This window comes from Puma concolor, chromosome A3, assembly GCF_028749965.1.
Source record: "Puma concolor isolate L17-30 chromosome A3, mPumCon1.1.hap2, whole genome shotgun sequence".
NCBI lineage: Eukaryota > Metazoa > Chordata > Mammalia > Carnivora > Felidae > Puma > Puma concolor.
This window is the reverse complement of record NC_141669.1, coordinates 26,773,365-26,800,137: the sequence shown is the minus strand read 5'-3', so window position 1 is coordinate 26,800,137 and position 26,773 is coordinate 26,773,365. Positions and strand designations below refer to the sequence as shown.

Below are 26,773 nucleotides of genomic sequence, written 5' to 3'. Positions count from 1 at the left end.
AGAGAGAGAGAGAGAGAGAATATCAAGCAGGTCCCACACTGTCAGCACAGAGCTGGACACAGGGCTTGAACTCATGAACCATGAGATCATGACCTGAGCCAAGACGAAGAGTCAGATGTTCAACAGACTGAGCTACCTCGGGGCCCCTTGAGTATGCCTTTAAAAACAACCTGACACAAACAAAGAAATAAACAAAAACAATCTGACATTACCAAGAAGAACTGAACATGTGTATACTCTAGGGCATAGCGATTCCACCCATGGAAATATACACCACAAAGGAGCTTCCCAACTTCCTGCTGGCATGGGTATACAAGTGTGTTAAAAGATCATCCCCTCAGGGGCGCCTGGTTGGCTCAGTCAGTTGAGCGTCTGACTTCGGCTCAGGTCACAATCTCATGGTCTGTGAGTTCAAGCCCCGTGTCGGGTTCTGTGCTGACAGCTCGGAGCCTGGAGCCTGCTTCAGATTCTGTGTCTTCCTCTCTCTCTGACCCTCCCCCGTGCATGCTCTGTCTCTCTCTGTCTCAAAAATAAATAATAAAACATTAAAAAAAAAAAAAAAAGATCATCCCCTCAGCCCTCAGGGTACCCAACTAAAGCCCAAGGGCCTCCTCCATTTAGCACACTGCATCAAACAAACGCTATCATTTTTTCAGTATGCTGTGCTTTGAAATTCTTGCAAATGACTACCAGAAGATATGTTCCTAATAGCACTGTATGTAATATATTGGGGGGAAAAAAAAGGAAACATACCATATGGCCAAGAGTAGAACAGACATATAAATTCTGGTCTAGTCATGCAACTGGAATACTATACAACAGTAAAAGTGAAAAATGATGTAATTTCAAAAATATATCACTGAGCCTAACAAGTCACAGAAGACGTACAGTGTATGTCATTTATTTATAAAAGTTCAAAAATTGGAAAAATTAAACAGTATGTTTCCTGGAGTTACACAGGTGCTAAAACTATGAAGAAAAGCAATGGAATGATTAACACAAAATTTATCGAGCCTGGTTCATGGGAGAGGGGGGCCAGGGCTGCCATCAGGAAGCACACAGGGGACCTTCTGAGGCAGTATTTCCCAACCTTTTCCAAGGCACAGCATCCGCAGAAGATGCTATTATTAGTGGTGCCCAGCAGGAACTAGCAAATGCTGCTAACCGGTGGAGACCAGTTCACAGGCTCCCCCAACCCAGCCCAGGCCCCACACGGACACTGCAATGACACAGGGCTCAACATCTGGGGAACAGCAGTCAGGAAGCTCTGTTCTTCAATGCTGCTAATGTTTCTCAGGCTGGGTGGTGGGAACCAAGGGCTTTTATTATTTAAACTGTATACACTTTATACGCTTTTTTGAATGTATGAGGTAGTTCTAATAAAAAAAAAAAAAACTAAAATCAAAGTCTCAAGGTTTCCTACAGTCTGGCCTGAATCCCATGAAGTCTGACCTTTTACTGCTACTCCAGCAAGCTCAGAGCAGCCCGTTCCCACAAACAGTATGCTCTTCTCCCCTCTGACTTTCTGCTCACATGGCTGCACCCAGATTGCATTTCCTCCTCTTCTCCACCTGTCCATTTCCTCATCACCCTTCAGGTTCAACTCACGCTCCACCCCCAACTAAACTGTCTGACACATCCACTTTCAATACTGGTTAATTTGGTTAATTTCAATATTCTTACAGTCCAAATCTCTCATGTAACCTACGTATGTACTTCCTTGAATTGTTACCTGACTTTACAGGTGCTTCTACACCAGTAGAGAGCAGAAAGAGGACTGGATTTGGACCCAGAAAATGTGGCTTCCAATTGCCCAGCTATAAGACCCCTGTCAAGTTTCCTTCACCACCGGGAGCCTCTGTCTTCTCATCTTTAGAATACCTCAAACTGATGGAACACATGTCAATTAAGCCCCACTCGCCCCACAAAGCCATTCTCAACACACTTATGACTTTGGTGAGTTTTTAACGCCAAAGGACTGAAGAGGCAGAAACCGTTTCATACACAGTAAGAGAGGGAGTGAGATGTTCCGCATAATAGCAAAGTTCTAGAAAAGTGAAGCAGATCTCTTTAAGTCACATAAGCTTTGGGATTTTAGTTTAATTACTTTGGATGAAAACCTCTGTAAAGTGCAGATTAAGTTCCCTTCTTAGAAGGGCGTCTGGGTGACTCAGTTGGTAGAGCATCTGGCTCTTGATCTCAGGGTCGTGAGCTCAAGCCCCATCTCGAGCATGGAGCCTGCTTTAAAAAAAAAATTCCCTTCTTAGACATGAGATACAGATGATCCTTTAACCTTTCAGTAACGATTTAGGGCCAGGATTATGAATTTCAATTACTCTACTGCAACCTAATATAGTGACTCACTACACTGACAGTGCAGTGCTAATTATTGTAGCTATCAGATTGTGGCTGCTTTGGTACTTCTCTTTCCACACCACCATTAGATTATTTTTTTTAAATATATTTTATTTATTTTTTTAAGTAAGCTCTATGCCCAACACTGGGCTCAAACTCATGACCCCAAGATCAAGAGTCGCACACTCCACCAACTGAGCCAGCCAGGCGCCCCTCTACCATCAGATTATTAACACTTATCTCTAATAATTTCATTCCCCTTTCATTTGCTACTTCTAATTTTGAGAAGCTTGCTAACAGAAAACAGGTCACTTTTGCTGCAAAAGTTTCAGATGCTAAGGAGCCCTTTTTCTAGGCTTAGTGATTGATAGCTATGTCTAGATCTCTGCGGTGACTGGATAAGTCACTGTCACCACACTTCTCTTATAGAGTATGTCATACTCACCAAGCTCCATGCATATGCACTGAAAAACTGTTGCAGAATTCGAACTGTATGTTCTACTGATAACATACTAATGCCAATCAGTAATACTGTCTTTATATATGGACAATAATTGTTATCACCATGGAGCACTTCTGTGCCAGGCACTTTAAAGAAGTATTTGTAATATAAAGGAAACCACCCATGGGATCCATTCTTAAGCACAGCAGCACAATTTACCTGCAATAAAATTAAACAGATTTCCAGTTTTGCTGCTTTGCCAGAAAAGATCTTTACGTAACTGTGGTAATATCTGCAACTGGGTGACTGGTGCAGGTGCCTGGACTTTAGTAAAAAGGGCAAACTAAGAGAGCTCCATAAATTGGGAGAGTTCCATGAGGAGTCTATGACTGACAATGGAACTTCTGGAAGTAGTTGAAAATCTGACCAATGAACAAGCATTCTTACTAGGCTTTGTACAAGCTATACAGTCATGTTTTTTCTTTTTTCCTACCTGCCATTAACTCCAGGTTATAAAGACTAGTTCCTAAAGAAAAAAATAGTAACACAATAATAACCATATATGACATTTCCAAAAAGCATACCTCACTGAACTGCTGGAACAAAAAGGATGGCAAAAAATCCTGAGGTTGTAAATCAACAAGAGGCCCCGTCCAGTTACTCTGAACAAAAAGTTGCAAACTGCTTACACCAATTAGGAATATCAGCTGTTGTCTGCATAGAAGAATAAAGAAACAAATATGAACCACTGTGTAACCACAACTAATTCCATTTCAGTTTTGTTAGGAAAAATGTAAAATATTAACCAACAGTTATTGAGATTATCCAAGTATTACAAAACAAAATTTCTGAAACCTGAACAATTTATGTCTCAATGTCCAATATTACAACAGTGAGCCACATAAGGCTCTTTTAAACTTAAATTAATTACAATTAAATGAAATGTAAAATTCTGTCCGTCAGTTGCACTCCCTATTTCAAGTGCTCAAAAAGCACATGTGATTATTGGGCTGTCATACTGGACAGCACAGGTTTTCCAATGACAACTAAAACCAATGTCTTTCTAGTAAATGTACTGTCTGTTCCTCTATGAAAATTTCAAATAAAATTCTACCTTTCAGCTGCGTCCAAATCTGTTGAGTAATCCAGGAATGTTACTATCTGCTTCTCAAGGTAGCTGTCAATCTTTTCTTCAGTCATTGTGGTTGAGTTAAAAATATTTTGAGTCAACGAATTTAAGAATATGGCCTCAAAGTTCCCTTCTAGCAGCAACTGTAAGAAAGATCCACTCTCTGCAATATAAAAAATTAGTCCAATAATCCAAAAGAACCATTTTTTTCAAACTGTAAATGATAACACCATTAGGTAAATCTACCATTTTAGTATGCAAAAATTTTTAAATGTATATTCTTAGAATGCCTACTGTACATTAATCACAAAGCACTGAGCAAATTCCCATCATTCTACAAACACCACCTCTTCTACAATTAGCAGCTCATCCATACAACGAGCAGCAAGGTAGAAGCTACACCCAGGAATAATATTCCTCATTAGTAAGTACAGTAAAACCTTGGTTTGCAAGCATAATTCATTCCGGAAACACGCTTGTAATCCAAGCACTTGTATATCAAAGCAAATTTCAAGAACCATTGGCTCAGTTGTGATCATGTGACATTCAGTGACACAAGACATCGTTCATTTATCAAGTCAAACTTTATTAGAAATGTTTGCTCATCTTGAGGAACACTCACAGAACTAGTTACTTGCAATCCAAGGTTTTACTGTATTGTCACCCTTCTGTTGGGAATTCAAAAAGATTCCTACTGACAAGAGAAAAGTTTCCATACACAGGGGTCTAAGGCCTTTCATAACCTGGCTCCTCCTACCCACACTATACTCCCTGAGGCACAGCTGGTTCACTCATTTTTCCCCTAATACCCCATGAATATCCCTGTGATTTTTCCTGCTGGGTTCTTCTCCACTTGTCTCATTCTTTAATCAAAATTCAGCTCAAATCTGACTTCTTCCCTGAAAATTATCCAGATGACCAGACTTCAAAAACTACCTCTCTCCTGAAGCACCTATTGCTTGTATGTGTACACAATAGGTGTGTGTACACACACACACACACCCCGCTTATATACTGTCCTAAATTGTTACTTCTCTTCTGGATCCAGCCTTAATCCCACAACCAGATGCGCCTATATCCTACATTTATCACTAGTAAATATGCCTTTTAACCCTACCTCTCCTGTAAATGTGTACTGTTCACAAGAATTACATCTTTGCTGCCTCGTTTTAGCTTTTCTGTTTCTCAGCGGTGGGACCTTGAATAAATTATTTAAACAATGTCTTTAAATGTCTTCATTTAAATGGTATTAAATGTAGTATCTACCTTACATGTCTATTACAAGGATTAAATATATAAAAGTTAAGGACTTAGAAAAGACGCTGACATCGCCATCGGTGTCATCACTGAACCGAGGCGGTGAGAAGCTTGGGGTAAAGACAAGCAGAGCCCAAGGACCCCACCCGCTACATCAAGGATGCAACAATCCAAAGCTTTAAGGAATCAGCTAGATTTGGGCAGAAAAACAAAACAAACACGGAAGAATGAAAACCCAGCCGCCGCCACTCTTTCTCCTGACAGTCCACACGCTGGCCTACGTTCCTGGAAGGTTCGCCTTTCTCACCTGATTCGGTTACTCCCTCCTGCTTCCACTGCTGCCGCTCAGCCTCAGTGGGGAAGCCCCTCAAAACTGCCAGCTCCGGTATCCACATCTCCCTGGACATCGCTGCAGCCCAAACAGGTTCCTACGAGGGTCACACAGGAGTCAACTAAAGAAGGTGAAAGGAGGAGGGCTCAAAGACGCTGAAATCTCGTGGTGACAGTTCCTGTGAATACACCCACAGCCTTAGAACTCCATGTGCAGACACAGGAACACGGACGCGGCCATGACAGCAGCGCGGGACACCCTGGGAAAAAACACACACACTCCGCCCCGGCTTCCGCCTAAGAGACCAACCCAAGTTCTTAGTACTGAGCATGCCCCGTAGAGACGCCCCGCCCCGAGCGGGCAATGGGCGGGTTCGAGGGCGGGTCTCCTCTTTAGGGGCGGGGGCCGCGAGCTGTAGACGATTTGAGCGGCGTGGAGTCCTCTTGCCCCACCCGCTGCGGACTGGGATTAAATAAAATGAGGCTAAACGGCGGTCTTGGTCTGAGAAGAAGAGGTAATAGGAAAGGTCTACCGCTTGGATTCCTAAACCTTTTTGGATCAGAACCCTCCTGACTACCTGACGCGGGTCCTGGCGGCAAAATGCACGTGGGCCCTTAGTGCCAACATTTGGGTACCGTCCGGCAAGTTAGAGACCTTCTGAAGTGGAGTCCGCGAACTCCGGGTTAAGAACCTCGTCCGCAGAGACTAGGTCTTTATTCTTAGAAAGAATGAAAGTGTGGGGAAAGTATCGGGGCGCCTGGCTGGCTGAGGCCGGGGAGCCGGCCACTCGATCTAGGGGTCGTGAGTTCAAGCCCCATGTCAGGAGTAGAGATTACATACCTGTATGCACACATACACAAACAAATACAAGCCAACTTTAAAAATTAAAAAGTGTAAGGAAAGTATCTGGTTTTGACGCTGCCACTAAATCATGACCGAGTGGGGCATGTGGCCCGGCGGCTGGTGCAGGGAAGGAAGTTAGTGGAGGAAAGACTGACGCCAGAAACCTGTCACCCCTGCGGGCCTGCCGCTGAGCACAGAGCTGGCGCCTCGTTCGCATTTCTCCTTGTCCTTTCTTCCTCGTAGCCGCCCTCCTAGGCCTAAACGGAGGCTCAGAGAGCCAGGCCTCAGCGGGGCGGGACGCCACCCGAGTGGGCCTGACGCCTGCCCTCCGAGAATGGAATGCCGTGCACGATCCAGGGCAATCCCGACCGCGCAGCCTTCCTGCGGCAATAAAAGTGCAAGAGATCTCTGAAAGAGCCGCTCCTGGGGGGAATGGTGCTTGGCTGCTGCAAGAAGCCAAAGGAAGCCAGACCTGAGCTGTGAGCGGAGAAGAGCAGAAGCCCGAGAAGGTCTTCTCATTGAGAAGTAATTAAAAGTTATTTGTGCGGGAAATGATATTTAATCAGGGTGTCCGTCCCTATTGTTGTTTTTTTCAGCACAGAATCCAGCACTGTCTAAACCATTTGACAGTAGAAACACTGACCACTACACCATTCCTCGGGTGCCTGTAGAGCCCCCTTGTCCCACACAGTGAACTTGGTGCTTTCTCTAGAATTCAAGGTTGGTTTGTTTGCACTTGAGGGGTGCCTGGGCGGCTTAGTGGGTCAAGCGTCCAGCTCTGGGTTTCGGCTCAGGTCAAGATCTCACGGTTTCGTGGGTTTTAGCCCCTCGGCAGGCCCTGCACTGACAGTGTAGAGCCTGCTTGGGATTGTTTCTCTCTCTCTCTCTCTCTCTCTCTCTCTCTCTGCCCCTCCCCCCCCTCGCGCTGTCTCTGTCTCTCTCAAAATAAATAAATCAACTTTTAAAAAATCCTTAAATGAGATATGCTTCACAATCATAGTAATTAAGTATATTAATCTCTCTTCAGGCAAAATGGACTCCAGGAATAAAAATGTGGAAGAAAAAAATATGGTCTCAACTGAAAAAAATATATATGGAGTGGATACTGAGCTGATGGGCAGGGCAGGTCCACTTGGGGATCCATGGAGCGCCTTGTCTCGGCAGGTTGCTGGGAACCCTGATGTCCCCATCTATTAAGTTCTTTTTTTTTTTTTTTGAGCTGGCCAGATTTCTCAGAGACTCTTTTTTTTTTTTTTTTAAGTTTATTTATTTATTTAGAGAGAGAGGAGATGGGCAGAGAGAGTGAGTCCCAAGCAGGCTCCATGTTGTCAGCACAGAGCTGGAGGCAGGGCTCCATCCCTCCAACGGAGAGATCACAGCTTGAGCCAAAATCAGGTGGCTTATCCGAATGAGCCACCCAGGCACCCCTCTCGGAGACTCTTTAAATCTCCTACCTAGACAGTGACGGTCTGGTTGCCAGAGTTCCAGAGCCAAGTAGAGCAAGAAAGCCAGGAGTGTCACCATTCAAGATCCAGTCTGAATATCAGACCATGTAAAGACCACTACAGTTGGGGTGGAGGGAAAGGAGTGGGCAGGGGTTCCAAATGACTGAATCAGCTTTGCCTCAATCCTCCTCATTTTAGCCCCTCCTCCTCGCACCCCATAATCTTCAGTCCCAGGGGTATCTGGTGCACGCAGCTGCTGAGTCTTTTGAGGATTCTTCAGTCTGATTGCAAGTGTGCCTTAGTTTTTTCCATTGCATTTTTAGGATCGTGCCTTCTCTGGTCAGCTACATCAGTTACTAGCTCCCAGACAGGGTTACCCAGCCTCATGGTCTCCTTCCCTGTTGATTATGTCTTAATTTTTATCTTTACTATAGATGTAGTGGGTTTTGAAGAAGAAGAGGTGGCATATATTGAATACGCCACGTTTACCCTAGAACCTTAAATTGTATTGTAAATGAACTTTCTCCAAGCAGCTTCAGGTTTGATACACATTATGTGTTTTAACTAATCTTATCTCATATCTTTCTAAGTAGTAAAAAGGAGGCAGGATTGTAACCAGCATTTCATGATCCTTCGATCCTTTTTCATATTCATTAATAAATCTCATGTTTAATAATAATTTTTAATTATTGTGTGTGGCAGCATTTTTAGCAATAGCCAAAAACTGGCTACAACCCAAATGTCCATGCATGGATGAATGAATAAACAAATTGTGATATATTCCTATAATGGACTAGTATTCAGCTATAATAATGAATAAACTATAGATACACACAATATACACAAACACCAAAGTAATTATGCTGAGTAAAATGAGCCAGGAAAAGTAATATATGAGTCCATTTATATAAATCTAGAAAATGCAAAGTACTTTATGACAGAAAGCAGATCAGTGTTTCCCGGGGGGGGGGGGGGAATGAAGAGGAAAGCAGGGACAGATTCCCAAGAGGAACAAAGACATTGGGGGGACGGGTAAGAGATATGTTCACTATCTGATTGTACTAATGATTTCATGGGAATATACATATGGAAAAACTTTAACTGTTCAGTTAAAATACGTGCACCTTTTTCTATGTCAACTATACCCACTTATACCTCAATAACACTGTTTTCTAAAAAGTGTCCATTGTATAAAACATAAAATCTTCTCTCCCAAGACTAGTATTCAAAAGCGTTCACCTGACACACAATTCTTTCTTCTCATCCCACTGCTGGTCCTCTGCTCTTTCCAAGAATTGTGTCTCTCAGAACAAAACCTCACAACTACCAGGAACCCTCCAGAGAGTTAGCTGGGTCTGTGTCCTGTGGCAAACAAATTAACATGGATTGAAGTTATAAGACTAAGAAGATGTGGTGTTAAACACAGTTCAATGGATATCTCACTTAACTCTCAATAACTCTTTAAAGTAAATATTATTAAGCCAATTTTTCAAATAAGGAAACTGAGAAGTAAGTACCTTGCCCACAATTGCACTAAGATTTGAACCTAGTCTGACCCCCAAAGTTCCATGCTCTCCACATCTGGTGAACACCGGTGGGTGAGAAGTATGTGACTGGTCTGCAGGACAGAGCAAGTAGGTAAATAAGTGAAATAACTTCCCAAGTAAACATACTAGAAACAGCTCTAGAGTCTAGGTCAGTACAGGCGCTAAAAATCCCTAAAAGCAAAGATTGGAGAAGCAGAGGAAAGAAAGAATGTTTGTGGGTGAGGGTGGAATATTGGTAGGAATAGAAGTCAAAAGAGACAGAACAAGGAGCTACCCTCCTTAATGAAAAGCAACCAGATCCCATAAGGTTTCCTTCTTTGGAAACTGCCCTGGTCAGTAGGGACTGAAGGCAGGCAGCCCCGTGATGTCCTCCTAGGTTTTACTTTGTCCTTGGGCTCCTAGAATTTGACTCTAAACACTAACATAGCACGCTCCCCTCAAGGGTATGCTGTTTCCCCCACAAAGCAAAATAAGACCCTTCCCTCGATAGGTCTTCATTCAGGTGAAAATACGATAAGGCTTTCAACAAGACTTCACTAGATGGAAAATGGATACAAAGGAGACATAAGTATAGATACAGGAACAATGCTGCTAAGTCTCACATAATCCAGGCTTGATCCAACCAGCACCATTTAGAGAGTGCCATCTCTCCCTCAACTCAAGAACTCTTAGGCATGCTTAGAATCACATAAGGGGGCCTCCTCCCCTGGGTGGGAAGCTCTAAAGGGACCTATGTATCACAAACAAACTGACTCAAAGAATACATGAGTAAGGGTTCCTGTCATTTAAGATCCAAGGACACAAGGTGACCCTGAACATCTGCCCTCTTGATTTAGGCTGTTGAGACTCCAGAGAAAGGCTTTTCTACATATTATCTATGTCCTGATGAATTAAAAATACAGGGAAGGTTTGAGTTGCAGAAGTTCATAGGTAAGAGAAAGGACAATTAACTTGTTACAATCTCTCTCCTGGCATGAATGTAACAGATTCTTGCACAATTAAGTGTCTTTTCTCAATAGTGATGCTCATTCCTTTGTTTGCTACTCTTTGCGTTCTATTTTTGGTTCTGGAGGTAGTCATGAAATAAAATTTTCTTTACAACGCATATGGACAGTAGCTAGAAAACATTTCATGGTTTTAAAAAACTCAGATGTACCATTCAAATGAGATGTAATACATCACCAATTCTTCACATTAGCCAGTAGATGACATCAAACCCTAGAACTGTTGAATTTTGTTTTTATAAAAGATTGGATTAAATGTTTAAAATATTTTAAAAGTTTAGCTTTCTTTAACCAGCATGAAAGTTTTGAGAGTCATTGATTATACTTTGCATTTAAAAAAAATTTTTTTAACGTTTATTTATTATGGAGAGAGACAGAGCATGAGCATGAGCATGAGCAGGGGAGGTGCAGAGAGAGAGGGAGACACAGAATCCAAAGCAGGCTCCAAGCTCTGGGTTGTCAGCACAGAGCCCGACATGGGGCCCAAACCCACAAACGGCGATTTCATGACCTAAGCCGAAGTCGGACGCTTAACCTACTGAGCCATCCAGGCGCCCCAATTATAGTTTGTATTTCGCTTTTAGTTTTAATAAATAGTTTTAGGGGAAAAATAGAAACTTAACATTTTCTTAAAAATTTACATTTTTGATGAAAATACATCCAAACTTTATATACTTGGAATAAAATTACATCACGTATTTTTAATTCTTTAGCTTATTGGTGTTAATAGGACCAGGAAAAGGCAAAGAATGGATTCTCCCGTAGAGGCTTCAGATGGAGTTTAGTCCTGCCCACACCTTGATTTCAGACTTTTGGTCTCCAGAACTGTGCATGAATAAATCTCTGTTATTCAAGCCCCCCCTAATTGGTGGTAATTTGTTACAGCAGCCCTAGGAACTGACACAAGTATTAAACCATCATTAAGATTTTGTTGAAAGAAGGTCAACATACATACATACATACATACATAAATTCTATGGGTTATGAAGATAACATTTGTCAAAGTAGGATGATAGGACATATTTCACATAGAACTATTAGTTAGAGGGGTGCCTGGGTGGCTCAGTCAGTTAAGCGTCTGACTTCAGCTCAGATGTCTATCTCATAACTCGTAAGTTCATGCCCCGGGTCGGGTTCTGTGCTGACAGCTCAGAGCCTGGAGCCTGCTTCAGATCCTGTGTCTGTCTCTCTCTGCCCCTCCCCCCGCTCACGCTCTTTCTCTCTCTCTCTCTCAAAAATAAATAAACATTAAAAACAATCACTTTAATAACTTAAATATTAGAATATCCAGCATGTGTATCTCCCTTTGCATCTTCCTGTATAAGTGTCATGCATGGGCAGACTTCTATGTGACATGCGATCCTTTTACAGTTTGGAAAAAGAAATATTTCCTTCCAGTCACCCTGTCTCCTCAATTCCACTTTTGGGTCTGAAGACACATCCCTTATAACATCAGAGCCACAGACATCCTGTCATAAAATTGTGTGCATACAGCATGGGGAGGGCTTTTCCTTCTCAAGTATGTAGAAGAAAAATTGCTTAAGTTTGGGAAGAGTATCACGTTTAGGGGGAAAGCCAATCAAGATATAAGAGAATGGATTGAAAGAGTTACCATTGTGGAGCAGTTAATAATGGTTCTCAAGCCTGGCTGACCTTTAGAACCACCTTGGGAGTTTTATCATCATCTGCCTGGAATCAACTGTAATTAAATCAGAGCCTCAGAGGGCTATGGAGATTCCTCTTCTCAGCAATTTTTAAAGCTTCTAGGCGAGTCTAATAAGTGGGAGATGAGAACCATGAAGTGGTATGTGGCATGGATACTGTGCTAGGTGTTTCCCTTAAGTCATGTTGATGATTGATACTTATAACAACACTGTGAGACCGTTGTTGTTATTTCCAATTACAGAAGAAGAAGCCGAATCTTGGTGAAGCCATTTAAGGCCATAGAACTAGTGATCTGAGAGAGCCAGCTGGCTCTGGTGTCTGTCCCTTGCTCTGTAATCCAGCAGAACATCAGTGACTGGGATTCAGAGTGCAAACTTATAAATCAGCCAGAAATACCACAAGTTCCGGGGAAGGGGTATTAGGCCACTTTAGGCCAAAAGTGGGACCAGGTGAAAGCCACTTGTATGGAGAATAACATTGCCACAAACTGAGGAAGACTGGCCCTTCGGCTGGCCTTTAAGCCTGCTGTGTCAACGACAACCTGCCTCACCCGTACGCTCGTACAAGCCATCCAGGGGCAGCCTCCTGTGCCGAAGCTCAGCCTGGCGGAGATGGGCTCACTCTGCTAAACATGCATCTAAGTGCCAACCACCAAGAGTGTCACCGAAGTAGCTCGAATTCCCATGATGTCAGGTTCTCTGAAAGGCTGCCAGTCCCCGAACTCCACAGTGCCCCTCACCCTATGGAAGATCAACACTGCTCAGCTGGGACAGACTCTGCCTGACCAACACAATTTTCCCTCACGTAGAAAATGTCCCCTCACTTAGAAAATGTCAGGAGCTGAATCGTGTCTCCCCCCCACAACTGCTACCCCCAAATTCATACATTGGGATCCTAACCCCCAGTTAAGACCTCTCAAAATGTGGCTGTCTTTGGAGAGTCTTTAAAGTGGTAATTAAGGTAAAAGAAGGCCAGGAGGGTGGGCCCCAATCCATGTCCTTATAAGAAGGGGCGATTACAACATTCACATGCACAGAGACCATGTGAACACACAGGGAGAAAACGGCCACCTACAGGCCAAGCCAGGAGGCGTCATGCCAACACCTTGATCTTGTTTAAGCCTCCTCCGTCTGTTACTTGTTACGGCAGCCCCAGCAAACTATGTAGGAAGCAATACATCCAGCTTTGTCTTTTTATTTCACGTACTGATTAGTGAGTGGTCTCATAATCCTTTGACAGACTTAGAGGATTTTATTTTTAAGTGTTTATTTGCTTTTAAGAGAGAGAGAGTAGATCCGAAGCCCTGATTGAGGGCTTGAACTCGTGAACCGTGAGATCATGACCTGAGCCAAAGCCAGAGACACTTAACGGACTGAGCCACCCAGGCGCCCCCACCAACATCCAGGGATACTCCTAGAGCCAGTTCTCTGTGTTGATCTCTTATGGAACAAAAATACAGGTTGAAGGTCTTAGGGCGAAATAAATAAGTCCTATGGTGCTCTGGGCCAGAGGTAAACAGATGGGTGATGGAAGAGAAACAAGGCTTGAAATATACAGAGAAAATGTCTATGGAAAATGTTTCCAATAATCAGGTATCTAAAATTGTGAGAAGACTAGGGGCACCTGGGTGGCTCAGCCGGTTAAGCATCCGACTTCGGCTCAGGTCATGATCTTGCGGTCTGTGAGTTTGAGCCCCGCGTCGGGCTCTGTGCTGACAGCTCAGAGCCTGGAGCCTGTTTCTGATTGTGTGTCTCCCTCTCTCTCTCTGACCCTCCCCCATTCATGCTCTGTCTCTGTCTCAAAAACAAATAAACATTAAAAAAAATTTTTTTTTTAATTGTGAGAAGACTCAATCCTCATCAGTGCCTGGCCAAAATGGAACTCTACTCCTGTCAGGAATATGTTTGACTTTTACACAAGGTTTATGATGTGCAGCTCACAAAACCTGGGAGGGTGCCTGACTGCAGGTTTGCAGTGATCGCGCAGGTGGAGAAGAATCAGCATCCCAGCCAAATACTTAGAAGTGACATTCTCCCTGACGGCTTGGCATATGGAGAAGGGCTGAGAGAGGGCAATGAAGTCACGACCTGAAATGGGGAAGCTGTGTCTGATCTTGACCTTAAGCAGACGGAGGCCCTATTTTCTTCGAAGAGCGTTGGGCTCACTGTGATTGTCTGGCTGCTGGACACAAAGGAGACTTGTGTTCTTCCTGGTCACACAGTGACCTGTTCTCAAGGTCCTAGAACAGTGTGCTGCCCAATCCCTTCTGGAGGAACTCCTGGGGAACTCAAAAGAATACAACCAGTGATTTCAGCAATGTCCCTGACATCACACCTGGTCTGGAAAGGAGTCAGACTTACGGAATGCTGGACCTGCCTTCCCACAGGGAGAAAGTGCAGTGGACACTCAGGGACCCTGAACTTTTTTGGGCACAGATCATCCTGAATTACTTGGTCAGAGTTCCTTTTCCCACCCAGACTCAGGCCACCATGAGCGGAGAGAGTGTCAATCTGCTCATCACTGTGTCCATAGAAACAGAACACTTAGAGCCTTTTCTGCCTCTTTTTTTTTCTTCAGTGTATTTTTATCTTATTTTAGAGAGAGTGAACACAAGTGGGGGAGAGGGCAGAGGGAGAGGGAGAGAGAGTCTTAAGCAGGCTCCACGCTCAGCAAAGAGCCTGATGCGGGGGCTCGATCTCACGACCCTGGGATCATGACCTGAGCCAAAATCAAGAGTTGGCTGCCTAACTGACAAGCCACCCAGGCTTCCCTGCCTGATTTTTTTTTTTAAACTGACAGGGACAGTTTTTTTTTTAAACTGTCCATTTATAAAAAGCTTTTAAAACCTAAACCACTATAAGAGAAAATTCAAATGAGCCAAAGGATTAAAATATGTTGGTTGACAACAGGAACAAAAAATAAAGAAATTACAAAACCAGCATGTTTTTTTTTTTTTTTTTTTGATGGGAATCATGGAATGCAGAATTTATGTGTTGGTGGGACACAATCCTATCGGAATACTATAAACAGGGTATATGTTCGTGGGTGAGGTTGTATGTTTTATGCATCCCTACCATCAATAATAAAAAACAAATATTAATCAACCATACTGGAAGAAATAAGGAATGGTCTTCCTATTCAACAGTTACAAAATATTATAAAAATCGTGGCCTGTAAAGAGATGATCAAGAGATTACAGCCGTGAAAACAATAGCAAAAAGACTACAGCCAAAATATGTATATTTCAATTAGTGTTAGGTTGTTTTTGGCACTTTGTAGCATTTTAATTACGATCTCTTTTTCTCACTTTAAATATCCACTTGTGTAAAATTAAAAAAATTTAAAAAAAACAACAAAAAGACAATTACATTGTAAAACTGCAAGGACAGAAGACAAACAGGAAGTTAAATTAAAACTATTGTCAACAGTCAAATAAAGGGCTATCATGAAGGATTTTCATCAAGTTCAGGAAGACAAGTAAAATAACAAGACATTTAAGACAGGTTATTATCCTGAACTAAAGCACTGTACTAATTAATTCAATTACCTATGAAATTATCAGATGGAAAAAAAAATGTTTAAGAACAGCAGGGTAAAAAAAAGAGATTTAAATAAAGCTCCTAGATACATAATAAAAAATACACTACATAAGGCAAGTTCAGAAGCCTTTCTGTTAAGGTTAGATTAACCTTAAAATCTAAAGATCAAATCATTAAGCAAATTAAGGCTTAAAAAAAAGACTTCAGGAAAGTTTCAACCACTATTCTTTTTTTTTTTTTTAATGTTTATTTATTTTTGACAGAGAGAGAGAGAGAGAGAGAGAGAGAGAGAGACAGAGCATGAGCGGGGGAGGGGCAGAGAGAGAGGCAGACACAGAATCGGAGGCAAGCTCCAGGCTCTGAGCTGTTAGCACAGAGCCCGACGTGGGGCTTGAACTCACAGACTGCGAGATCATGACCTGAGCCGAAGTCGGAGGCTCAACCGACTGAGCCACCCAGGCGCCCCTTTAAAAAAAAAAATAATTCAGGGCGCCTGGTTGGCTCAGTCTGTTAAGCTGAGGTCCTGATTTCACGGTTCGTGAGTTCGAGCCCCACATCGGGCTCTGTGCTGACATCTCAGAGCCTGGAGCCTGCTTCAGACTCTGTGTCTCCCTCTCTCTGTCCTTCTCCTGCTTGTGCTCCATCTCTCTGTCTCTCAAAAATGAAATAAACATTAAAAAATAAAAAAATTTTTCAATAAATATTTATTAAATACCTCTAGTATTCTGGACACTCTGTTGGCAGCTAAGGTTACCAGTAAGTAAACAGTCCCCAAGCTCAGGAAACTTGCAATACTGTGGAAGAGACACGCACACAACACAAAGAGAAACAAAGATCTTGCTCCCAAGTGTGATAAAGCCCTGGTGTGCTAGAGTTGGCCAGAGCCAGTGAACAAAAAAAAATTCAACCACTATTGTAGAGTAGACCCAACGTAAGATAAAGGGAGCCTAACACTCCCTTTTATAAAGGGTGTCATGCATGAACTACAGAATTCAATCGGAAATACATGTAATTGCCAGGTTAAAAAATATCCAATGGGTAGCTAGCTATTTCCAGTCTTTGGAAGTAAACAATGAGAAATCTGTGTCATTTAAGTCTCAGGACACAACCAGCTAAAACTAGCTACAAGAGCTCTAACTAGTCCCTCTAAATAATGAGAACAGCTTTAGGGAGATGGGGCTCTGTGGCCCCTTGAAAAGAGGGAGAAACCAAAGAAGGAAATCTGTAGGAAGGCTAGGGAAAAGCGATAGCAAAGAACAGAAGTGCGGGATGGGAGCAGGCAGAGGAATGAAGATCCATGTCTACGCTTGTGACCTAGCCCTTGGAACAGAGGAGGCCAGGAAGGTGTAGAGGATCAGTATCCTGAGGCCCCCAGTAGCCTGGACATGGCTGGACCAGGCATTCCCTCCCTGGAGAAATAGAAGTGTATTAAATTGAAAACACTATCAAAATAGTGACCAGTGCAATTTCTTCTTGCATAAGAAAATATAGCTGGTGCAACTTGAGCAGGAACACAGGAACATAGAAGGAAACCAGTCATTTGGTGGAGACCGTGGGGTCACTACAGGGTCACATCGAGGGGCTAAGGGATGGAAGCCAGAGGATGCCTCTTCTATCTAGGAAATGGACAGGTTCAGAGGACTCAGATCAGCTCCTTTAGCTTGAAGCATCAGGCGAGTTGATGCTGAAAGATGGAAAGCTGTGGGGAATTGGGCAGCTTTTCAAGAGAAAAAAGTGAAAGGACTTTTTTTTTTTTTTTAAAGTAGGCTCCATGCCCAACGTGGGACTCGTACCAAATGAGCCAGTCAGGTGCTCCAGAAAGAGCTTCCTTCTTTTTGGGGTGCCTGGGTGGCTTAGTCAGTTAAGCATCTGACTCTTGATCTCAGGGTCATGGGTTCAAGCCCTGCACTGGGCCCATGCTGGGTCTGAAGCCTACTTTAAATAAATAAATAAATAAATACATACATACATACATACATACATACATACATACATACATAAATAAATAAATAAATAAGAAAAAACAAAGAGCTGCCTTTTAACCTGCCTGGCACCTTCCAACTTGAGCACATGGCTTTTGCATTCTTACCACTATGTTCGGCTGGGTGGGAGCATAGAATGGGGGATGAGACCCAGAGAGTGGTTTAATCTGTTCCAATTGGGATCCAGACAGGCCTATGACCAATACCAAAATCAATCCCTGTTAGAAAATATAGGATTCTTTGGTCTTTGTATACGGACGTGCTTTAAAATAATAAAGAAGCAGTTAAAATCACAAAGGAAAAGATCAATAGATTATTTCATGGTGGTTTAAAACTTCTGTGAGAAAAATTAAAAGGCCATTTGGGAAAGATACAGTAAGAATGATAAAAACAATAAAATCCTACTACACAAGGAGCTCATATATATTAAAACATTAAAACAATACATAAAAAAATGGGAAAGAGGTATAAAGTCATCATTGACAAAATAGAAATTCAAATGGCTAATAAATAGATAATGTTGAAGAAATGCACATATAAGCATGTTTGATGATAATAGGTAAAAATGCTAGATTAAAAAACTATAATCTCCAATGCTGGCCAGGGCACGGCAATGTTAACTGATACTGGAAGTAAGAATCAATACAACTTCTCTGGAAAGCAATTCATCATTATATATATCAAAACCTTTGACCTAGTAACTTTATTTCTAGGATTTATCAGAAGAAAATAAAGGTACTGACCATGTTAATCAGAGCATTATTTGTAATTAGAAAACAGAAATAACCTAAATGTCCAACAGTAAGGGATTGGGTAAGTATATCCATATTATGTAGCCATTCAGTTTCCTTAACGATAAAAAGTGTTCCTAACGTGTTGTTAAAAAGCTGATAGAAGTGTATATACAATGTAACAATTGCATAGAAAAGAGAAGTATAGAAAATAGATTTGGAGCAAAAGATACCATAAAACTGTTTACTTTCGCAGTTTGTATTTTTCAGGATTTTCCCAACTTTCCATAGTGAGCTGTACATTAAGCTATAATAACAATAAAACCCCTCAGTTTTATGAAGCCAGATGAACCCAAGAGCTGCCAGGCTCTGACTGCCTTGCCCAAGACTGGAGCATCAGCATGGCAGCTTGGGCCAGGCTGCTGGCTCCAGTCCTCTGCTACCCTGGCTGCCTCCTCCAGCTGAGTCTGTCTAGCTTCCCCCCAGGTCTGCAACTGGATCTGTTACTCCCATGTCTAGGCTGACCCAGTGGGCATGAAAGTTTCCATCTTGGAATCTTTTGTTCTAACCAGTCTCATTGCCTCACAAGATGTGAGGCTTGTTTCAGCAAAATACTATTCTAGCACCTACACAAGGTCATACCAGAATACAACTTTAAGTGTATATATTGTTTGGTTACAAAAAAAAAAAAAAAAAAAGGCCAACTGTAGAAATTCGTGTACTTAAATAATCAGCTTTGGGTTAAGGACTAAATGGCCAGGGAGTACTGTCTGGCTCGGGGCCAAGCCTCATTTGAGTTGTTGAGAACAGTGCTGCTCAAGTCACGGTTAAGATTGCTCCCAGGTGGCTGTGGGCTAAGTGCAGAAAGTGAGAGGAAACAATGTGACAAGCTGCACACTTTTTACAGCATTGTATAAAGTATGGGATGGGTCTCTAACGGAAAGGAACCAAAACCCTTGACTCTTTACCAGGGTAAGACACACTAACTAGAACACCTCACCTCACCCACCTTATCCTACATAAACCGAATCACAGGACATCAAAAAAATATTTATGTACTTTCTACATCTGTCTGACTTTGAAGATATTGGTCTTAACGCTACAATGGTATCTAAGCAGTTTATTTTTGTACTTTAAGATAACGTCTTCTTAGTTGATAGTTTTATGAATAGACCAATGGTCTCAACTGGTTTCCAAATTTCTTCACATTTTCTGCACATGCTCTTTTGGATCTAGGCCATCCTATGCCTGCTGGTTTTTGTTCCATTGTTTTCTAAGGCCTTCACGCTTACCTTTCCTACCCCACCCCAACCCCCCTCAGACTACTTAGCTTGTAAACATGCTGGTTATTCTTATACCAAAAAATATGTATTTCCCACCCCCCCTTCCTTTCTACCTCTGTGTCCTAGTTTATGCTCTACCACTTGGACTATAGTGGGCTCTTAACTCATCTCCTTACCTCCCCATAGTTGGTAGAATCATCTTCCTAAAACAGTATGACCGGGTTGCTCCCCTAATTAAAGCTCCTTGGGAGCTCTCCATCACACACAGGATGTTACAGCTCCTTAACAAGAGAAGTCTTCCATGATCCAAGCTCTCCTATCTAACACTATGGCCTAACATTTCATTTGACTATCCCATTGTCTCTGACAATCCAATGTGCTATTAACTCGAGCTCTCCTCTTGTTCTCTTTTGTCTGTGGTAACTTCTGCCTGAATTCTTTATCCTCATCCTTCGAGACTCAGGATATCTTCCTTAAGGAAGCCTTTCCTGACCACATCACCTCAAACATTTTGCCTGAGCGAAGTGCTCCTCCCCTGTGTTCCCAATAGTACCCTGTAAAGAACTCTTTCTGGGAACTTAGCAATTGTACCGACATCAAGTTTCCACGTCTGTCATTCAACCCTGAAGTTCGGGAACCTGTACCTAGTACCAAAGTGAGTGCTCAAATGTTTGCTGGCATAAAGTCAGGATCCCAGATGGAACCATTTGAAAGTAATCAGTCTCAAATTCAGACTTTTAGGTTTTGTTTTTTTTAAAACATGAATCGGACCTTATCGTACTGGTAAATTTTCTTTTATAAAGCCCCCTGAAGACTAGTGGTGTGAATTGGAGAAAAAGGACCCAGCCTTATTTTAATGATTAAAAATTAAATCCCAAGGGGCGCCTGGGTGGCTAAGTCGGTTAAGCGTCCAACTTCAGCTCAGGTCATGACCTCACAGTTTGTGAGTTCGAGCCCCATGTCAGGCTCTGTGCTGACAGCTCAGAGCCTGGAGCCTGCTTCAGATTCTGTGTCTCTCTCTCTGCCCCTCCCAAGCTTGTGCTTTGTCTCTCTCTCTCTCAAAAATAAATAAACATTAAAAAAAAAAAATCACAAGTTGGAGGCAAACAGTACACTTGATATGGTAGCTTTTATCTTCTATCCCTCACAGAACCCTGAGAGACCAAAAAACAGAAAGCCTAGAGGATGGAGGACTGTCCTTTTACTTCTTACTGTTACCTAGAACTTAGCTAGCGTGTATGTGGATGACATTTAATGGACTCTTCTTCCTCATAAATGGACTTTACTTTGTCACTCTTGGTGTAGCTCATCACCCACCAGATCGAACAGTGTGTGTTTGAGAACTTTTTGGTTTCTGGTCACATACAGTCTGTCCCCTCCTTTGTCCATGCTTAAGGAGCACTACCCCTTGTACATCAGAGAGTATCAGGCTCCCGACCTCCCCTGTTGCTTCAGAGAGCAGCTCAATGTTCAGAAAACAGTTTCTCTTGGTCAGCTCAGATTCAAGGTTCCCACAGGCCACGTCATTTTATATACTTAGCTTTTCCTTTGTGATAATTGGTCTTTGAAAAATATCCTTTCCTTTCCCAAGCTTAGGTCTTGGAAGTGTCCAATTCTTTGTAGAAACAGCATTTCACACCATGGCAAACTGTTTTAGAAAGAAGACATACTAATACACCTAAGTCTTTATTTATTTGGCTCTAGGAAGAATTTGCATGAAAATGAGCCTATATGGCAGGTACAGAATGTACTGTAACAGCACCAGAGAGGTATCCTCTCTGCTCTACAGAGCCTCAATGTTTAATACATACATGTGACTTTAGTAATAAAACCAGAGTCCAGGAAAAAAGGAGCCCTTTAGGAAAAAATCAGTTTAGAGTGACTTTTCAAATTGACCATTCCTTTTCATATACTTAAATTCAAATAACGGATACATTCACAGGCCCAAATGTTGGCATAGAATAAAATCATGTTCATTTATTTTTTTCTGCATCTTAGAATTAGAAGGCATAAAATTAAATACGTTGAATGTAATAAATTCATCCATACAAGTGCAAGTCTCCAGCTATAATGCATTTTATGGCATATTTATCATTTAAAAAATGTACCAGTAAATCAAAAAAGAGGGAGTATGTCCATTTAACTTTTATTTAAGTGTATGTAGGAGGTCTTCAGAAATCAAATATGAGCATGAAGATATGGCCAAACATAAAATCTATCAAATTCAGTGAAAAGTTGCTGACTTTAAATAGTAGTTGTAAGAATGACCAATATATATTCTTTGTTAACAACCCCTCACTCTACAGTAAAAAAAAAATAAAATAAACATTCAGTAAACATTCTTTCCTAAGGTAGTTTCCCTTATATATCAGTGATTTATCCATTTCTTTGTATACACAAATTTGTTGAACATACCAATCAGTGGTTCTCACAATTGAAAAATAAAAGCACAAAAAAGTTTACACTCTTGTACAGGTAAATAAAAGATCACCTTGAATTAAACTGGATCTCCTTAAGGGCATAGTATAGTTTCAGTTTCAATAACTATTACATAATTAGTTTCTTACATACAAATATTGACATATTTGGCTTGTGCTTCAAAGCCTTTGTGTCTACGAAGTCCATGTCAACGCAGCTCATAATTTGAAGTCACTGGGGAGATCCTTACTGCTGCTGGGTTTGACCTGATCATGCGTTAGAGTCCCCTCAGCACCGGCTGTGGCACTGCACATCTCCGAGGCATCATCAGCATCAGGGTCGAGGCCTTCGGGACAGGGAAGTTTTAGCAGCTCTTCCCGGAGCTGAGCAGTGTGACGCTACATGGGGGAGAGTAAGTGATACTGGAATAAACCCTGGGATTCTAACATAACGTCAGCTGAGAGAGGAGATGAGTTTAAAACAAAACCCAAAGCATTAGGCCTACAAATACTTACTGAACACCTTCCTTATGCTAGTTATTGTAAGAGGCAAAAATCTCGAACCTCAAAATAACTGACGTTGCTAAAAAGCCCTGAGTAGCATGCCCATAGACCCTACCCACGCCTCCATCCCTGGAGCAAAACAGCATTACTTATGATATAGAAGATACCGTTCTTCTGCAATATACACTCTTTTAAATTAAAGAGAGTAACCTCTTGATTTATCATACATCTTGCCTCTGGCTAAATATTTTTGAGAGAAAGTCTATAAATGAAAATGAACCCACCATTATTTTACTAAATGAGATTCATCAGGCACAGCAGGTCGATGTATATAACATTTGCAATATGTTTCACACTAATTATCTCACTTAATGCTAGAAAAAACCTTAGAAACAATTTTATCAACATAATTTTTTTTTTTAATTTAACCAAATGAAAAAGAAGATTTAGAGAGAGTGTGTAATTTTGTATTATACTATACTGCCATTTAGGGAAAGATACAGACTTGTTAACAGAGAGTGATTAGTTGTCTATGAATATTAAGTTGTGGATTATAATTTTCTAGTGGGAGAGAAATGGCCTCAAATATCACACCAGGGGTTTGAAATTTTGTTGTTGTCAATAGCTGACTTTGACAATTAACTAACCAACATTTACAAAACAGTTTTTATGTAGGAGGCACAGTGTTCAACACTGACAATGTAAAAGGAGAATAAGGAAGATAAAATCTCTGACCTCAGAGAGACTAAATTTTGGTTGGAGGTCTAAGATGCATAAACAAGGTAAGACAACTACACACTTGCAGCCATTTGTAAGGTTTTAAAATGGATTAACACGCTGGTGACTCGTAAGTTCCCTACCCCAATTTCCCTTCCACTGTGGACAACAGGAGAAAACAATTAGGGAAGGAGAAGGAAAAATTTGATGGTTTTAATGTTTGCATCCTTCGGATTCCTTTACTGTTTGGTGGCCATGGGTCCGTCAGTGAATACACAATAGGGCTCCTTTTAGGAAGGCTTACTCACCTTGAGAGCTGCCGCATGGTGAGACATAGTCCTGCCTACCCGCTTATCACTGCTGTACTGCTGGATGTCTGCAATCCACTCCTCGCACTGGGCCATGATCTCAACTCTTTTCAAGTAAAAATGTTTGTGTATAACCTTAAGAATAAAACAGCCAAGGGAACAAAGTTTGTTAAGGTCAGAATTTAAAAGACAGAATAAGGGGCATGACAAAGAAATGAAATTTATACATTTTTTAAAATGTTTATTCATTTTTGAGAGAGAGAGAGAGAGAGAGAGCGTGAGCAGGGGAGGGACAGAGAGAGAGGGGACACAGAATCAGAAGCAGGCTCCAGGCTGTCAGCACAGAGCCTGACACGAGGCTCCAACTCATGAACTGTGAGATCATGACCTGAGCTGAAGTTGGATGCTCAACCGACTGAGCCACCCAAGTGCCCCACAAAGAAATGAAATTTAAAAGACAGTTACAATGTTTTTGTCTCCATACAACTTAAGTTAGTGAATTCTGTATTAACAAGAAAGAATCATGCTTTAAAAAAAAATTTTTTTTTAATGTTTGTTTATTTTTGAGAGAGACAGAGACAGAATGCGAGTGAGTTAGGGGCAAAGAGAGAGAGAGAGGCATAGAATCCAATGTAGGCTCAAGGTTCCGAGCTGTCAGCATAGAGCCTGACGCAGGGCTCGAACTCATGACCTGTGAGATCATGATTGGAGCCAAAGTCAGATGCTCAACCGAATGAGCCACCCAGGTACCCCGGAAGAATCATGCTTTTGACATCAGAAGACATGTGCAGAGATGCCCAGCTCTACACAGAAAATAATGCCCAAGCTCAACCAGACAATAAAATAGTTAATCCTACTGGAGAAAATAAAGATGTGTATAATGCAGTATATTCACAAAGTGAGTAAATAACCAGGAGAAAAAAATTAGGAAAATATTGACAATAGAAAAACTGTCAAATTTTCTACCTTGAAAAGAGAACTCTACAAATACCTAAATAACTAAAGACATTCAAGTGTCAAAGGCATTTACACGGAAATCAGAATAGAGTCCTAAAAATAGCACTATTACTACTTTCTTAATTTTATCTTCTGGTTAATTTTTAGATAAAATAGTATTAATACATTATAAAGTTAACTTTCATTATAATAATTATAGTTTGTATTTGGAATTAAAAAAATTATCTGAAAAATTAAGTACAATTTCTACCTGTTTAAGTAGTAGGAGTCTACTTCTGATCAATGTAAGTCAGAAAATAGATCAATTTGGAATTATTATTAAATCAATTAAAAAATATTATTCTGTATGCTAGGTGAGCCACTATATTCCCATGAGCTTATCTCCCCTAAAGAAAAGGCAATAATACCTACAAAGTTTTATTAGGGGAAACTGCGAATGGATGTAACACACCAATCAGATCCTATTACATTTAACAGTTTCTGCTCTTGATGCCTACAGGGACATAGAAGTAAGACACTGCCTGACATGACGAACCATGACAACCACAGAACCAGACAAGAGGTAGGTGAACCAGAAAGAGGTACTTAAAAAAACAAAAATGTATGGAATTGTTGGATCGCTATATTGTACACCTGAACCTAATGTAACAGTATATGTTAACTACAATGGAACTGAACTGAAATGAAATAAAATAAACTGAAGAAAAGGCAAACAAAAAACCCCAGGGAAGTCAAAGAGGCACATCTGAAGGGGAAAGTCAGGAAAGCATACATGGATGAAGGGTGCCCCCTTTAATGTGAGCCAGGTTCTAAAGGATGAGAAAGATTGTTTCAAATTATACTTATCTGCTTTTTGTAAAAGTCATCCCCCAACTCAGAGTTCCTTGTGTTTACGGTTTTTCTTCCGGAAAAAAATTTTTATGCATGAACCAACAAATTATACCTCAACTGAGTATATACACTTACACACTTATTTCAATACATTTGAAAAGTGAAGTTTCGCATAGAGAAACACAAATTACACATACAATAGGATGCATTTTCCCACAGTGCACACCAACGTAATCTCCACTCAGACGACAAACAGGACATTACCAAGCAGGCTGCAAGCCCCTTTTTGCTACCTCTCACCATAAATCCTCATGGAAGGGTATACAGTATCCTGACTTCTTTAAGCCAAAGTTAGTTTTACTCATTTCTGAGCTTTTAATAAAAGGAAACATATGAAATGTATTATCTGTGTCTGGCTTCTTATGCCCTATATTGTATTTATGATATTTGTCCATGTTAACCTGCATAGCAGTTCATTCATTCACATTGCTGTATTCCATTTTATGAATATTCCATAATTTGCCCATCCATTCTGTTCAAAGACAAGTGAACTGCTTCTAATTTTTGGCAGTTATGAGCAATGTAATGAATATTTTCTATACCCAGTATAGAGACTATACCCAATTTCTACGAAGCACACACCAAGGAGTGGAACTGCTGGTCTTTCAGCATATATTCAGCTGATTAGATCCTGCCAGAGTTTTCCAAAGAGGCTGTACTGATATCTATATTCCCATCAGAGTGGATCAGGGTTCCAGCTGCTGCACATTCTAACACTTGGTATGAAAAGCCTTTAAATTCCTAGAGATGCTGAAGAATGAAAGGACATGGGCCAGACAACATAGGACTTTGGAGGCCATGGTACGGACTGGAGTGAAATGCAGAGATTATGTGTAGAAAACCACTGCCGAGGCACAAAAGTGGAAGCAGGATAACTGGTAAGGAAACCACTTCAACTGTCCAAGCAAGAGGTAATTAACCATGGCTTGAAATAGGCTGGTCATGGCAAAGACGGTTTTACTTTGATTATGTCTTGAAGGGTGGAGCCAAGAGGATTTTTCATTAGACTGAATGTGGTATACTAGAAAAAGAATCAAGGGGCACCTGGGTGGCTCAGTCAGTTAAGCATCTGACTTTGGCTCAGGTCATGATCTCGCGGTTTGTAGGTTTGAGCCCCACGTCAGGCTGTAGCTGAGTTTACCCCAGATTGTCTAAATATAAAGGCAAGTACAATACTAACAAACCGTATTATATAAGGTCTTTAATAAAATATTTCATCAATTTTATTGAACATACCTCTTTAAAGCATGGTGAAGGGTTTCTGATTTGCTCTAGCATTGCCCACTTAACCGTTGCTTGCCTAATGTTTCCATCATATTCTCGAGAACTCTGTGTGCCACTGGGAGTTCCTCTAGACCGTTCATATCCTGGTTCATTAAAGTAAGGCTCAGCTACTAATATAAGGGACTGAACAGACACCAACACC

The 26,773-nt window shown here is 41.4% G+C and overlaps 2 protein-coding genes across 17 annotated transcripts in view; both read right to left on the bottom strand.

Moving 5' to 3' along the window:
- TTC27 (tetratricopeptide repeat domain 27) overlaps positions 1–5,791 on the bottom strand; it is a 188,365-nt gene extending 182,574 nt beyond the window's left edge. For 2 of the 3 annotated variants that reach the window (XM_086700346.1, XM_086700347.1), the window contains exons 1-3: positions 5,491–5,791; positions 3,912–4,089; positions 3,382–3,511 (exon numbers count right to left, since the gene is read on the bottom strand). In XM_086700346.1, coding sequence (XP_086556472.1) covers positions 3,382–3,511; positions 3,912–4,089; positions 5,491–5,590 — 408 coding nt within the window. In that variant the 5' untranslated portion in view covers positions 5,591–5,791. The remainder of the gene's footprint in view (positions 1–3,381; positions 3,512–3,911; positions 4,090–5,490) is intronic. The other variant, XM_025927411.2, reaches the window with a different exon arrangement.
- Positions 5,792–21,226: 15,435 nt separating this feature from the next.
- Positions 21,227–26,773, bottom strand: part of BIRC6 (baculoviral IAP repeat containing 6) — a 224,586-nt gene continuing 219,039 nt past the window's right edge. For all 14 annotated transcript variants that reach the window (XM_086700326.1, XM_086700335.1, XM_086700336.1 and 11 more), the window contains 3 exons: positions 26,584–26,772; positions 23,500–23,634; positions 21,227–22,369 (listed from right to left, as the gene is read on the bottom strand). In XM_086700326.1, coding sequence (XP_086556452.1) covers positions 22,190–22,369; positions 23,500–23,634; positions 26,584–26,772 — 504 coding nt within the window. In that variant the 3' untranslated portion in view covers positions 21,227–22,189. The remainder of the gene's footprint in view (positions 22,370–23,499; positions 23,635–26,583; position 26,773) is intronic.